This window comes from Canis aureus, chromosome 14 (genome assembly GCF_053574225.1).
Source record: "Canis aureus isolate CA01 chromosome 14, VMU_Caureus_v.1.0, whole genome shotgun sequence".
NCBI lineage: Eukaryota > Metazoa > Chordata > Mammalia > Carnivora > Canidae > Canis > Canis aureus.
In genome coordinates this window covers 49,452,039-49,467,383 of record NC_135624.1, presented here as the reverse complement: position 1 = coordinate 49,467,383, position 15,345 = coordinate 49,452,039, and the positions used below count along the sequence as shown (strand labels likewise).

Here is a 15,345-nt window from a genome sequence, read left to right as displayed (position 1 = left end):
CTAACCAAAATGGACTTAAGTAATTAGTAAGACCTCAATGTTTTCAAGGATATGTTTCTCACATTACGTTCGGTTATTGAATTTGCTTCTTTACTCTGAGGCAACTGGATTTATGAAGATTCACTGTTTCTGATCTACCTAATAATTTCCATTTTTACCTCCAATGTATTAAATTTATCAGCACTATCATTTTTGTTTTCTGCTTTTAAAAATGATAAATTAAAAAATAAATATAATAAAATATCCAAATAGTTGTATAAAGCACCACTGTTAATAAATCCAGAAACTATTAAATAGCCCCAATTAAACTGTTAATGTCAGGTAGTACTCTCATATAATCTTGAAATGTTTAAATCATTTCAATGATATTCATTCATTAGTAGATGCTTAAACACCAACAATGCATCAGATATATAGTTCTAGGCTTAGGAAGGCGAATGAGGAACTGAACGGATATGGCTCCTGCCCCATGAGGCTTACATTTCAATAATCTAAATTCAGCACAGCGAAAGCACTTTTGGGTTATCTACATATAATGTACAAAAGTTCTAGCTGTTTAAAAGTCAAATGTACAAAAATCAAGTAGTCTCTAAAGGTCCTCTTACAGAATTGCTCAAGGATAAAACATGGTATTTATAAAAGGTTTAGCCATAAGTTCAATAAATGAACTTCTTTGCTCCTACCTAATTATATTTCCCTCCACGTTTGGCCTTTAAAACACCATTTTTCAGGGCACCTGGGCGGCTCAGTCAGTTAAGTGTCCGACTCTTGATTTTGGCTCAGGTCATGATCTCAGGATCATGAGATCAAGCCACACAACAGGCTCCATGCTCAGTGCAGTCTGCTTGGGATTCTCTAACACTCTCTCTCTCCTTCTTCCTCTGCCTCTCCCCCCTTGCTTGCTTGCTTGCTGTCTCAAATAAATAATATCTAAAACAAACAAAAATCACTAAAAAAAAAAAAACCACTAAGGCTTTCTATTCATTGTTTGTAGAGAAGCTTAGCTGTTTGGAAAATTGCACTTAAGCTAATCTGATACCTTCCATTAGACCCCTATGAGGTCTCAAGATTCTCTACATGCTATAGCCTACATACTTGGGTATCTAAAGGAATTTCAAAATAATACATCCAAAAAAATGTATTTTAACCTCCTGTTTCTACATCACCCATACATGTTATGCTATAGCCTACATACCTGGGTATCTAAAGGAACTTCAAAATAAATACATCCAAAAAAATGTATTTTAACCTACTGTTTGTACATCACCCATACATGTCAGGTACTCCATTAACTGCTCTAGAAACCTCTAGGTCACTGAGTCCTTTAACTCACTCTGCATCCACAACCATGTTGCTATCCATGTTATTTCTACTCATGACACAGTCAAATGCATCTTTTTCCATCTATCCCTATACTGCTACCACTAGCTTAGTCTGGATTATCACCTCATGTGAACAATTCAAATATAGTAACTAATTTTCTATTTAGTCCATTTCAACTACTGCTGCTAGTTATCTTTTCAAATAATCTTACTTGCTTAAAAACTTTTAAAGGTATGTACTCCCTCAAGAGGTCTCAACCACTTTTCGCCATCTATTGTATTCTCCAGCCATGCAGCTCCTTTAAGCCCTGCTTCCACATCTTAGTAGTGGCCTCTGTTAAGTCACCAGTCCTCTTTCTTCTGTCTCAAGAATCGTTCACACAAATTCATTATTATCTCCTCTAGGATCTTCTCAACACGTATAGGCTTTTAGCAACCATCCTCTCAAAAGTTTTTAACTCACTTGTACATTTCTATTCTAGCACTTAGACTGTAAATATTTGCACATATCTGTCTCCCTCACTGATTCCAGTAAATAAGGATATTTTATTATTTTTCATATTTTCATCAATTAATGCAGTACCAGACAATTATTTTAAGTGTTTACTGAATGAATGGATGAAATCTCAAAGGTAAGAAACCACTTCTCTTTACAAGCTAAATTATTCCTAACCTAAACTTTGCTTTTCTTCGTTACATTATAGATGAAATGAACTTTGTAACAAAAGTATGCTACCTAAAAAAAATGCTATTTTGTACTAAGAGCTTACAACAAACCCATTTAGTATTGTTCCTTGAATATAATTTGCTTCTGAAAATTCTGTGCACAAAGTATTCATCAAATTTTATTTTCTCATAGGCTTTCAGTTTTCAAGAGATATATCTTGAAATATCAACGTTAAATAAGCTCTATAGTCTTTAGAAAGATCTATAAAAGTTATTTTGAAATATAGAAAAAACAAAAAGTAGACCAATTGAAGGGTAGAAGCATGGACAGAGATACATTTACACGTTTGTATGACATACATTTAGCAAACCTAGCAAAATGTAAATTGTATAATCTAGATGATGGGTAAATGGGTGTTGTCACACTTCTTTCAACTTTGGATAATTTGAAATTTTTTGTATTGAAATACTGAGGAAAAAACACTGAAAGACAACTGAGTTCTTAACATTCAGTCTATTTAGTCAATACACATTTACTAAATATTTACTACATGTAAGGCAATGTGAGGAAAAGGGAAATTCATAAACTATGGTTTCTACTCAAGGAATTTAGAGTCTAAAGGTGATAAACATGAACAAACTAACCACATTTCATGAAACTAGAAACTGCTATAAGAAATAAAACTCAGAGAAAGTACTATGGGAGTCTATGTACATTTACTATTTGAATGCAATTCCTACAAAAATTTGGTCAAATTAATTTTAAAAACCCACCATTTGCTTTAACTGTTCTACAGTTGTAAACACAAATAATTTTATATAATAGTATTTACTAGACACACAATGATTATAGTGTACCTTTTGCATAATGCAGATGGCAAAGGCCTATTCGCATAAAGGTCTACTAGCATTATATGTAAGCCCAAAACTAATCTTTAAGTAGAAATGAGAACACTCAGAGTTGTCTACCCGTAACATGATTAAGTCTCTCCTAAACCCTGATCCCCAGTTTTAAAATTACACAGGGAGTCCTTATTGTAATGTGAAATCGACCATGACAATAACTGAGTTACCGTTAAGCTCCTAAAATAACTTTGGGAAAAAAATGGTTCTACTATAGAAATATTCAAAAATATTTATGTATATATTGAGTCCAGATAAGGCTGCATAATGAATTATAGAGCAGTTAATGAAAAGTTTGTTTCCAATGTGCAAGTACCACATTATATATCCAATCTGATAAAACACAGAAAAAGTACTCCTAAGTACCACCATAACAAAATCACATTCTGTACTTAAATATATTCCCTTCTAACCATCCTGCAAGATTCTTTATGTGCTCTGTAAGCTAATGACAGTCAATTCACTAGATCCAGTTTTACAGACTATAAAACTTGATATAATGTCTTAAAAAGCCTACGGATACCTAACAACTTCAAAAATATACTATGAAGAGCAAAAAAAAATCTCTGATACTGTTTTTATTGGACAAAAATTAAAATGTAAACTCAGTTTTGGATAATACAAGGGAAGAACAATATAGATGAAATCTGTAATTTAAGGATTTCTAACAAAAGAAATTACAGTAGTCAATTCATTTATAAAAACACCTTAATTTTAGAAATCAAAAACAGCTGCTTCCACGTTCTTTACCTATAAAATAACTTTCTCTTTAAGATATTTTCATGGTGAAACCCCTTTTTTATCATGAGATAAAAGTGTATTATACAACACTGTAACTTTAGGTGTACAGTATAATGATTTAATAGATGTATAAACTGAAAATGATTACAATTCGTTACCATCCATCACCAACACAGTTCTATATTTTTTCTTGTGATGAGAATTTTTAAGATCTACTCTTCTAAAAATTCATGGTGAAATTTTAACAAGAGTTCTTTCATATCCTGGTAAAATGGAAAAAAGTAAAAACAATGGAATCCACCACCACTGGTTTGATAAAAGCACACTACCTTTGATTTACGCACATAATCATTACTTAAAAATAACTTACCCATGAGGTGCGTGGGTGGCTCACTCGGTTGAGTGTCCAACTCTTGGTTTTGGCTCAGGTTAAGATCTTAGGGTCATGAGACTGAGCCCCACACAGGGCTCATCAGAGGGGAGTGATTCTCTCCCTCTGCCTCCCCTTCTGGGTGCGTGTTCTCCCTCTCTCTAATATATAAATCTTAAAAACAAAAAAAACATACAAACAAAAAAAAAAACAAACCAACTTACCCATACTGTGGTGCTCCTGTTTTAATGTCTCCTATAGTGACATGAACATCATCTTCATCATCATCACTGTCACTATCACTATCATCTTCAGTCTCGGTCACTTTCTATACCAACAGAAACAATTATAAAATACTATATTGAATAACCCATCTCAATATCTAACATGAATAACTGAAAAAGCAATCATTGTGTTCACTGACATACAGTTTTAGAGAAAAAGTTACATTTTCATAGCATTGCTACCTCAATTATAACTGTTATATGTGATTAATAAGAATGTGAAATAAAATCCTTCAGCATCTTTTTTTTTTGTTAGCATCATCTTTTTGTAAATAACACCATGTGTATTTTTTCCCTATGACCTATAACTGCTTCTCTGCAAAAAGAATCTAAGGCAAGAATCTAAGGCATGTACTAAGATATCTAGAACATAAATTATAAAATTATTTAAAAAATTATAAAAAGAAAAGGAATTTTTGGCAAGAATATGAAAATAATTACCTGTATCAGTAATGGTTAAAAAGCCCCAAATAGTTAAGGAGTAGCTCACTTATTCTTGTCATTCATTTACAGTTAGAAGAGTCCCTGGATGCAAATGATTGAAGAAATACTGTTTCTATGAGTAAAAAGTGGGACTATTTACAAAGGTTTTACTGTGGCTCTAACAGGTTATTTTGTGGTTAGCCACATAATAGTAAACAAAAAAGTAGATCACTTGGGCAAAATATTTTTTTGTATACAAGTTCAAGCCTGTAGGATAATGATTTCCTTCTTTTTACAGGATCAGAATGCTGAAATGTTAATAAAATCAGTATTATTACTTCACCCCGAAAAACATCACTTTTAAGAGATATGAATGAGGTTAGAGACTATCACATATTTACATAAAAAATTTTGCCAAAAATTATGACAATCAAACTTAGGACTTAATGTTTTCCCTGAAAATGAGGCTCACTATGATTTCTTCAGTTGAGCTACAATCATTCAGCTCCTTGAAAGCGGTAAACTTCAAGCCTTTGTACATGTTCTATTTCATGGAAAGTCTCCTCCCACTATTCTCATCACTGTGCTTTTGATGGCACCAGATGAGATGAGAGATATAAAAGGGGGCTGCATCATGCTGAACACCGAAAGTCACGTTAAATTTTTGGCTTTCTCCCTTAGTGAATAGGAAACTACTGATAAAGATTTTAAAACGCAGAGTAACTAGATTTCAAAGCCTTATGTTACCGGTTTAGGTACGCCATTTTCAGCAGTTTCATCTTCAATTCCAGATGGAGGATTAGCACTACAAACAACAAAAATAAGTGCACAAGTCTGGTATTACTTTTCAGAAGTACAGACAGAGTATACCACAATTTTTAAGCTATGTCTGATAGTTTCCTAAAATTATTCTCTCCCCTGGATAAGAAAAAAGGATGGCAAAAACTGCCTGTGTTATTATGCTATTCCTACTGCCTTGCATAATACCCATACTCAACATTCAAAGTAGAATAGAATTGACTCCACAATTTGTCAATATCAAATTTGCAATCTTACAATAGGGTGTAATTCAAGGTTTTATTTTTTTATTCATTTTTATTTATTTTTATTATTTACTTTCATTATTTACATATTATTTTAAAAATATGCATCACACTTACCTTCACTTAACCTCTTTATTGAACATCCACTATATGCTAGGTACTACTGTAATTGCCAAAGGCTATGTTAACACGCAGTTGCCTCTTCCACCCAGCCCCCCATGCCTAAGGAACTCAGGATTTGTCCTATGATCATATTAACTCCTTCAGTCTTAAGCCAACATACATGCTTCTTCTTGGTTTTGTTTTGCCTATCTTACTGGATATATGCTCTTTGTTCCATAAGCGATACATTTTAAGATTTAAAAAAGAGTTTTTCATCACATAAGCCTGATTTGCCTTATTAAAGCAAAAACTGATACAAAACAATAAACCCCCCTTTTCTCATGAAACTCAAGCATATGGTCATTAATCACTATATAAAACTTATAGTACTATAGTGTAATTGGCATGTGTTTTAATAATTACGATTTGAATAGTGGGAACTAACCATTAACCTCATTTTATAACTAAAGGTACTTTAGTACAAAGCAACTAACTCACATTTAGTAGGATTTCTAAGAATAACATCTAGATGTTGATATTCTTCAAACCTCTTTTCATTAGATTTCTGTTTATCTCTTCTAAACTTTGCTGTCAAGCAGTTTTTATATAGGTCAATTTAATCTCTCCAATGGTATTTTATTATAGACTCCTCATATAAAGCAAAATGAAGGATAAAAACTGGAAACTTAAATGTTAATTTTTCACTGTGTTACTGCCTGACCCAAGAAAATAAATATACAATTAAAATTCAGTAATTTACCTCCTGCTTAATTGTCTAGAGAGCCAGAAAACAAGTTCAGCTTGCCAAAAAACAGTGTATTTGGCCAAAACTTGGGCAAATAAAACATGACAAAGTTGGAGACAGAATAATGCAAGAAGTTTTAATAACGAACCAGTCACAAAGAAGCTGGAGAGATCTCTATCTAAGTGAGGACTCTGCTTGGTTAGGGCAATGCAGTGATGTACCAAGCTGAATACTAGAGCACAGGTTTGGTGAACATGCCTTCCCCAATACTTTTAAAAGTTTTAATTCCCTATCACCATTAAAAAATGAGAAACGTAATATTATAACCTTGCTAGAAAAATTAAGCTTTAAGAGCAGACTTCTCCCATAGAAAGAAATAAATTTAATAGCTATCTAAATAAATTCTTAGTAAAGAATATAAAGACAGTAACGCTCAGAGAAGGGTGAAGATTTCTCTCCAATACATCAAGCTGAGTACAGAATCTTTTAATTAAAAAACATTCTATCAGAAAATAGGCTTCAACATTCATAACCAAGACCTAATACCAACACAATTAATGGAATAAAGATTAGCTCACAAAATATGTATTTAATTGTGAATACATAACATTAGTCATTGATTCTTGACCAATTAAAAAACAGGGTATGAAGAAATTATAATTACTTTTGTAACTATAAACTACACAAATCACAACTTTGTAACTAAATGAGGGTTAGGAACCGGATTGGATACACGAATTTAAATAACAAAATTTTACAATACACCAATGAGCAGGAAAAAAAATCTTCCAATTTAGGGGGATATTCTTAAGTGAGGAAGTATAATTTCAGCAGCCCTTAAGTTAGTTCTATTTCCATGTCTCACTTATTCCCTCCATTCACTTTGTTAAAAATGCAGACATACCTCATTTTGTCATCTTTGCTTTGTTATATTTCCCAGATGAGTTGTTTTTAATAACTGAGGTCTGTGATTAACAATGTACCACCTGGGGATACTTGGGTGGCTCAGCAGTTTAGCACCTGCCTTTGGCCAAGGGCGCGATCCTGGAGTCCCAGGATCGAGTCACATGTCTCCCTGCATGGAGCCTGCTTCCCTCTCCTTCTGTGTCTCTGCCTCCCTCTCTCTCTCTCTCTCTGTCTCTCATAAATAAATAAATAAATAAATAAATAAATAAATAAATAAATAAATCTTTAAAAAAAAAAAAAAAAAAAAACAACGTACCACCTATCCATGCCATTTTTCCAATAGCATTTGCTAACTTTTGTGTCTCTATCACATTTTGGTAATTCTTTTAATATTTCAAGCTTTATAATTACTGTACTTGTTACGATCTTTTTGATGTTAGTATTTTATAACTGTTCTGGGGAGCTATGAATGGCAACCATTTAAGATGCTGAACTTAATCACTAAATATTATGTTTTCTGACTGATTCACTGACCAACCATCACCTGTCTCTCTCCCTCTCCTCAGGCTCCCTATTCCCTGAAAAACAATATTGAAATCAGGCCAATTTATAATCCTCTAATGGCCTCTAAGTGCTCAAGGGAAAGAGTCCACGTCTCTCATTTTAATTCAAAAGCTAGGGACGCCTGGGTGGCTCAGCGGTTGAGCATCTGCCTTCAGCTCAGGGCGTGATTCTGGAGTCCCAGAATCGAGTCCCACCTCAGGCTCCCTGCATGGAGCCCGCTTCTCCTCCCTCTGCCTATGTCTCAGTCTCTCTCTCTGTGTCTCTCATGAATAAATAAAATCTTAAAAAAAAAAAAAAAAAAAAAAACTTGACGAGATGAGGAAATTTAAAAAAAAAAAAAATGCCTGAAGCTATCAGAGGTTGGTTCATAAGGCTTAAGGGAAAAAGCCCTCTCCATAACATAACAGCTCAAGGTGAAGCAGCAAGTGCTGATGTAGAAGCTGCAGCAAGTTACCCAGAAGATCCAGCTAGGATAATTCATAAAGCTGCCTACACTGAACAACAGATTTTCGACGTTGACAAAACAGCCTCCTGTTGGAAGAAGATGCCATCGGGGACTTTCACAACTGAAAAGAAGTCAAGGCCTGGCTTCAAAGTTTCAAAGGACAGGCTGACTTTCTTGTTAGGGGCTAATGCAGCTGGTGACTTCAGGTTGAAGCTAATGCTAACCATTCTGAAAGTCTTAGGGCCCTTAAGAATTATGCTAAGTCCATGCTGCCTGTGATCTATAGTTGGAACAACAAAGCCTGGATGACAGCGTATCTGTTTACGACAATGGTTTACTCAGGATTTTAAGCCCACTGCTGAGACTACTGCTCAGAAAAAGAGATTCCTTTCAAAATATTACTGCCCATCGACAATGCCACTGGTTACCTAAGAGCTCTGGTGCAGAGACATATGAGGACATTAACGTTTCCATGCCTTATAACACAATACTCCTTCTCAGCCCATGGATCAAGGAGTCACTCTGACTTTCAAGTCTTCTTGAAGAAATACATTTCATCTCGTAAGACTACAGCTGACACAGACAGCGATTCCTCTGACAGATCTGGACAAAGACAACTGAAAATCTTCTGGAAGGGATTCATCATTCGAGATGCCATTAAGAACACTCGTGACTGGGATCCCTGGGTGGCACAGCGGTTTGGCGCCTGCCTTTGGCCCAGGGCGCGATCCTGGAGACCCGGGATCGAATCCCACATCGGGCTCCCGGTGCATGGAGCCTGCTTCTCTCTCTGCCTGAGTCTCTGCCTCTCTCTCTCTCTCTCTCTGTGACTATCATAAATAAATAAAAATTAAAAAAAAAAAAAAAAGGAACACTCGTGACTCATGAGCAAAGGTCCAAATAGCAACAACATTAACAGGAGTATGGATGAAGCTGATTCCAAAACTCACGGAGCACTTTGAGAGCTTCAAGACTTCAGTGGAGGAAAGAACTGCAGCTGTGGTGGGAATAACAAGAGAACTAGAAAGAGAAGTGGGGCCTGAAGATGGGACCGAATTGCTGCAATCTCATATAAAACATGAACGGAAAAAAATAAAAATAAAAAAAATAAATAAATAAAACATGAACGGATGGGGGGGCTGCTTCTCATGGATGAGCAAAAAAAAAAAAAAAAAATTGGTTTCTTTACACAGAACCTACTCCTGGTGAAGATGCTGTGAAGACTGTTGAAATGACAACAACAGACCTAAAATAGGACCTAAACTTAGTAGATAAAGCAGCAGGCATCAGGGTTTGAGAGGACAGACTCCAATTTGGAGGGAAGTTTTACTGTGAGTAAGATGCTTTAAGAGAAATAGTTCATAATGGAAGAGTCAATGGATGTGGCAAGTTTCACTGTTGTCTTATCTTAAAAAACCGCCACAGCCACCCCAACCTTCAGCAATCATCACCCTGATCAGTTAGCAGCATTCAATTTCAAGATGCTGCACCAGCAAAAGCATTACAATCCCTCAAAGTTCTGGTGATGGTTAGGATTTTCTTAGCGTAAAACACTTTTTAATTAAGGGATGTACACTGTTGTTTAGACATAATACTGTCACACACTTATGTTATAAACAAAACTTTTGTATGCACCAGGAAACCAAAAAATGCATTTGACTCACTTTACTGGTGTAGAACTGAACCCACAGTATCTCCAAGGTATACCCCTAACACTTTGAGATAGAATTTATATGCTACACAAACCACCCATTTGAAGTGTACAACTCAAAGGCTTTTCATGTTCACAGAACAGGGCTACCAATACAACTACCTAATTTTAGGACACGTTCATCACTCCAAAAAGAAACCTTGTGTATATTAGTAATCACTCTCTGTTTTCTCCTGACCTCAGTCCTAGCAACCACTCTGTATCTATAGACTTAACTATTCTGTACATTTAATATAAACAGAATCATACAATATGTAGTTTTTTGGGACTAGCTCCTTGAACTGTTTTCAAGGTTCATCCATGTTTTAACAGATACCAGTACTCTATTTCTTTTTACTGCCACACAGTATTCCACTCTATGGATATATCGTATTTTAACTATCCATTCACTTGATGGACGCTTATTTCTATTTTTTGGCTATTATAAACAATGCTGCTATGAACATTCATGTACAAGTTTTTGTGTGGGTACGTTTCATTTCTCTTAAGGAATATACATATAAGTGGAATTCCTGGGTCATACAGTAACAATGTCTAAGCTTCTGAGGAACTGCCTGTTTTCAAGTAGCTGCAAGTTTTTATAATCCCATCATCAGGGTATTAGAGTTCCAACTTCAGCCTATCTTCACCAACACCTGTTACTTTCTTTCTGATGACAGCCCATCCATCCTAATGGTTGTAAAGTGGTACTTCCTCCACTTTTTAAACTCAAATATTCTTTAAAATATCTTTTTTTAACGACTTCTCCATCAAGGGACATTAAGGCATTGATACCATAGATTTGGTAATGTCAGCATACGCATATGCTTGTCTGTGGGAGTTGTTTAGAAATAGAGACATCTCAAGCTCCCTTTACATGCTCTATAAATGATACATATTTCTAGTAGTCTAGCAAAGGGAATCAATCTTGTAACAATTCCACTTTGAATTTAAATACAAAATGCTGAAATTATAACAAAAGTCCACTATGCCATCAAAGGTATTAATAAACTGCAAAAGCAGTGATTTACAGGATTTTATCCAAAAAAATGTTAAGCTTTTTTCTTACCAGTCCAATGGATATACTGCATACTCCACTATTAAGCTTACTTAAGAGTATAAAGTCACTTAATAATGAAGGGCTATATTAAGGGTATATAGTAAGGGTTTAATATTCAAACCCTAACTTCAAAAACTTTGTCCCCTAAGCTACTAGCAAACAAATAGAACTGATTAGGTCCTTAAACAGAAATAAACTTTGAAAAGATTCAATGTCTTTGAACCTTCAGTCAGTACGCTGTAATCAAGCCAATGACTACAATGAAATGATTTTTGACAATCCGTGTTAAGTATCAACAACAAATTCCACTAACCTGGCATTTTCTTCTTCTGGCCTTTCAACTTCATTTTCATCTACCAAAAAAAATACATAAATAAATAAATAAAATTAACACACAAACCACTCTTAAAGAAACCAGTATTATGAAAATCTGAAGTGATCATCACAAGCACTAACCTAGGTCCTTTGCCAAATCACTGTGCACATGCACGTCCCATGGGCCTATAAGTACATCCAAAGTTAGATCACCTTATAATGACTTAACAAGATATGTCTTTTATGAAAAAAAAAAAAAAATCAGACTTTACTTCTATAAAAGTAAGCTTAACTTAAGAGGCATTAAAGATTTCTAGGTCTTTGTTAAGGAAACCCTATACATTTACATTTCAAGGAATATTACTGATGCTGAATCTCACCACCAAAAATAGTGGATTTTACCAGCTTGTCAAAGTCAGCATCAAGGTGCTGCTTGGTGCCCAAATGTGCACTTTTTTACTGAAGAATATACATTTTAGGCAAGGAACACACATTAACTTCCAAATCTAGTTACCATCCACAGACAAAAAGAGACTGTGACTTAATGAAAAGTCAAAAAAAAAAAAAAAAAAAAAACAGAGGTCAAGTCCCTTTCGAGAGCAAAATACAAAGTGCACTGGATTTATTTTGGTAAAAATGATCTATATAAGAGATAAGAGATAACTGAAAACTGTAAGCCTAAGGGGCATGAGATTACTTCTAATCATGTGGGTGATACAGCAGTCTCTTAAAAAGGAAAAACTTCACCTTAATACAGGAGACATTCAGGGTTTTCTTTATGGGCCATAATGTATTCCATGTCTGTCTCTCTCTCTCTCTCTGTCTCTTAATTAATTACTTTTAAAGCACGACTTTCAGACAAGGAGGTACCCTTGCAGGTGCATTCCATACAAACTGACCATCAAGAAACAAGACGTTAGTTTTTACAGCATCAACTTTATTTAAGCTATTATTACAGAAAAGGCTGGTTTCCGAAAGAAAAGGACGGGGAGGGCATCCTACAGCCAAGGGGCAAGAAGGGACACACCAAGAGATCAGAACGGAGATGAAACCGGGGGGGGGGGGGGGGGGGGGGGGGAGCGGCCCGGAAGCTCCCGCGCGGAGGAGGGGAAGGCAGGGGCCCGGCCGCCTCGGCGTGGGCTGCGAGGGGGGAGGGGGGCTGCGTGGGGGGGAGGGGGATGTGGGCTGCTGGGGGCGTGGCCTGCGCGGGGAGGGGGCGTGGCCTGTGGGGGCGTGGCCCGCGGGGGGACGTGGGTTGCGTGGGGGGCGCGTGAGCTGCGCGGGGGGGAGGGGGGCTGCGTGGAGGGGACGTGGGCTGCGTGGGGGGCGTGGGCTGCGCGGGGGGGGACGTAGGCTGCGCGGGGGGGCGGGGGGGGAGGGGAAGGCAGGGAACGCGCGCGCCGCGCTCGGCCTAACTCAGGCCTGAGAAGGCTCCGTAGGGAGGCCCCGGCGGCGGCGGCGGCGTGAGGAGCGCGGGACGCCGGCCGTCTGCGGGCCGGGCCGGGCGGCCTGAGAGAACCCGGGAGTGAGAGAAGGGACAGGAAGTTTCGTACCGCCATAGAGCCACTCTTCCTCCTCATCCCCTCCGGTCCCGCCGCTCAGCTCCGACACTAGGCGCTCGACCTCGCCGGCCGACATGGCCGCCCCGAGCACAACTTAAAGGCGGCGATCAACAGCCCCCTCCAACCCCTTCCCGGCCTCGCTGCCCGGGGGCGCGAGGGGGCCGCGAACCCGCCGGCGAGCGAACGCAGGAAGCGCGAGGCTCCAGTCCCACAGCGGCGGCCGCGGCGTCGGAGGCTGCACACAGGACGGGCTCCGGCGGCGGTCGGTCTGCGCACGCGCAGCAGCCCCGGCGCGGCGCGGCGTCTTTAGGAGGCTTCGCTTCCGCGGCGCCGGGCACCTGGGCCGGGCTGCGCCTGCGCGGCGCGCTTGGCCCCGCCCCTCGCGGGTCGCGCTCGCCGCGGGGTGTCCTGCGTCGGCCCCCGTCCGCGGCCGGTGCACCTTTGTTCTCCCGTAGCCGGGATGCTCGCTCGCTGTCGTCAACGTCGCCGCCCTCGAGCCGCGCGGGAGGCCTGGGGTCGTCGTCCACGTGGGGTCCAGCCCGCGGGCGCAGTCGTCGCCTCCGTCGGGAGGAAAGCAGGATTCGTGCCTACGTTAGGGAAAAAGGCGGTTGTAAGGGCGCACGAAAGCCAAGCCAATGAATGAATGACGCCTTCTCTTTGTTAAAGCGAGACATATAAAATAATAATAATAATAATAATAATAATAATAATAATAATATAAGAATAATATTTTTTTTTAAAGCGAGACTTTGAAGTTAAGGTCGAAAACCCGCTCACCCACTACCCCTCCCCCCCGTTTGCTGTTTGCTGTGAATCCTCAAATAGTCTAAATTCACGTGTATATGGTGCTGTCTGGGGGGAGGAAGCTGAGGTTTGCGAGTCCTAAAGGGTACGATACTCTATCGTTCTGCGGATTGCTTTTCTTTTTTTTTTTTTTCTTTAATAACAGTGTCTTGGAGATCCTTTCCATTTTAGTATATACCAGACTATATCTTTTTTTTTTAAGATTTTATTTATTTATTCATGAAAGAGAGAGAGGCAGAGACAGGCAGAGGGAGAAGCAGGCTCCAAGCAGGGAGCCTATCAGACTGTATCCATTTTTTTTTTGTTTTTTTTACTATATCCATTTTTAAGTGCTTCCCAATATTCCACAGCGTGGCTTTCGCCAAAGAAATATGGTTATTTCCCTAGTGATGTACATTTAGACGTACATCCACCCAGGGACCCCCAGTGAAGAGCCTTGGAAATGATTTCCTGCAGATGTGTTACAAGTATTTCTCCAAGATCCCCTAAAGTCTGTGCGGTTTTGATTTTAGTAGATGATGCCACATTTTCAGGCTACTTTTGAACACCTCTTTCTGGGAGAAGAGGATAGATGGGTCAAAATCGGTGTTCGGGTTCTTTACCTACCTGGTTGCGTGACCTCAGGTGGTTAACATCTCTGCTTCAGTTTTCTCACCTGTGAAACGGGAAAGCGGAGTCTGATGATGTGAGAAATCTCTTTTGGGCCCAACGTTCTTGGACAGGACACTGGCTTTTCAACAGAAAGAAATTCATTCTAGTTTACAAATCAGTCGATGGGTTTACAGGTTTGGTCACTACATATTGTTCTTTATTGAACAATTATTGACCATCTTTAAGAACTTGGAAAACCAAGGTATGAGTAAAGCATAGTCCTTGCCCCCTGAAGAGCCCTCGAATTATTGAGGACATCAGAAGGGTCTTAGCTAACTAGCCTACAAGGGAAAAAGATGTTAAAGATGTGCTTTAACAGAAACACAAAGGTGGGTGGCCCTGGTGGCCCAGTGGTTTAGCACCACCTCCCGCCCAGGGCATGATCCGGGAGACCTAGGATCGAGTTCCATGTCTGGTTCCCTGCATGGAGCCTGCTTCTCCCTCTGCCTGTGTCTCTGTGTCTCTCAAGAATAAATAAATAAAATATTAAAAAAAAAATAGAAACACAGAGGAAACTTTTACATCCCAACAATGCCACACCATCTCCCATTATTTAAACAAATGCTATGGTTTTAATCTCCCCTTACTTTTGAAAACTCCATTGCTATTCTCCAGTTCTCTTATCTGTTTAGGATAATCCCTTGCATCGTTCTAAACTCCATTAAGGTGTAGCCAACAAAAAGTCTTTCCTGAATCTCACCTTGCCTCCTTCCATTTCTTTGTAGACCCTATTATGAAGGGCCTACCAA

At 38.5% G+C, this 15,345-nt stretch overlaps 1 protein-coding gene across 26 annotated transcripts in view; it reads right to left on the bottom strand.

The window, feature by feature from the left end:
- Positions 1-13,423, bottom strand: part of FIP1L1 (factor interacting with PAPOLA and CPSF1) — a 74,471-nt gene extending 61,048 nt beyond the window's left edge. For 8 of the 26 annotated variants that reach the window (XM_077848005.1, XM_077848007.1, XM_077848014.1 and 5 more), the window contains exons 1-5: positions 13,133-13,422; positions 11,721-11,765; positions 11,578-11,617; positions 5,457-5,514; positions 4,227-4,330 (exon numbers count right to left, since the gene is read on the bottom strand). In XM_077848005.1, the coding sequence (XP_077704131.1) occupies positions 4,227-4,330; positions 5,457-5,514; positions 11,578-11,617; positions 11,721-11,765; positions 13,133-13,217 (332 nt within the window). In that variant the 5' untranslated portion in view covers positions 13,218-13,422. Of the gene's footprint in view, positions 1-4,226; positions 4,331-5,456; positions 5,515-11,577; positions 11,618-11,720; positions 11,766-13,132 lie in introns of all 26 variants that reach the window. The other 18 variants (XM_077848008.1, XM_077848011.1, XM_077848015.1 and 15 more) reach the window with 5 other exon arrangements.
- Between the last annotated feature and the right edge of the window lie 1,922 nt (positions 13,424-15,345).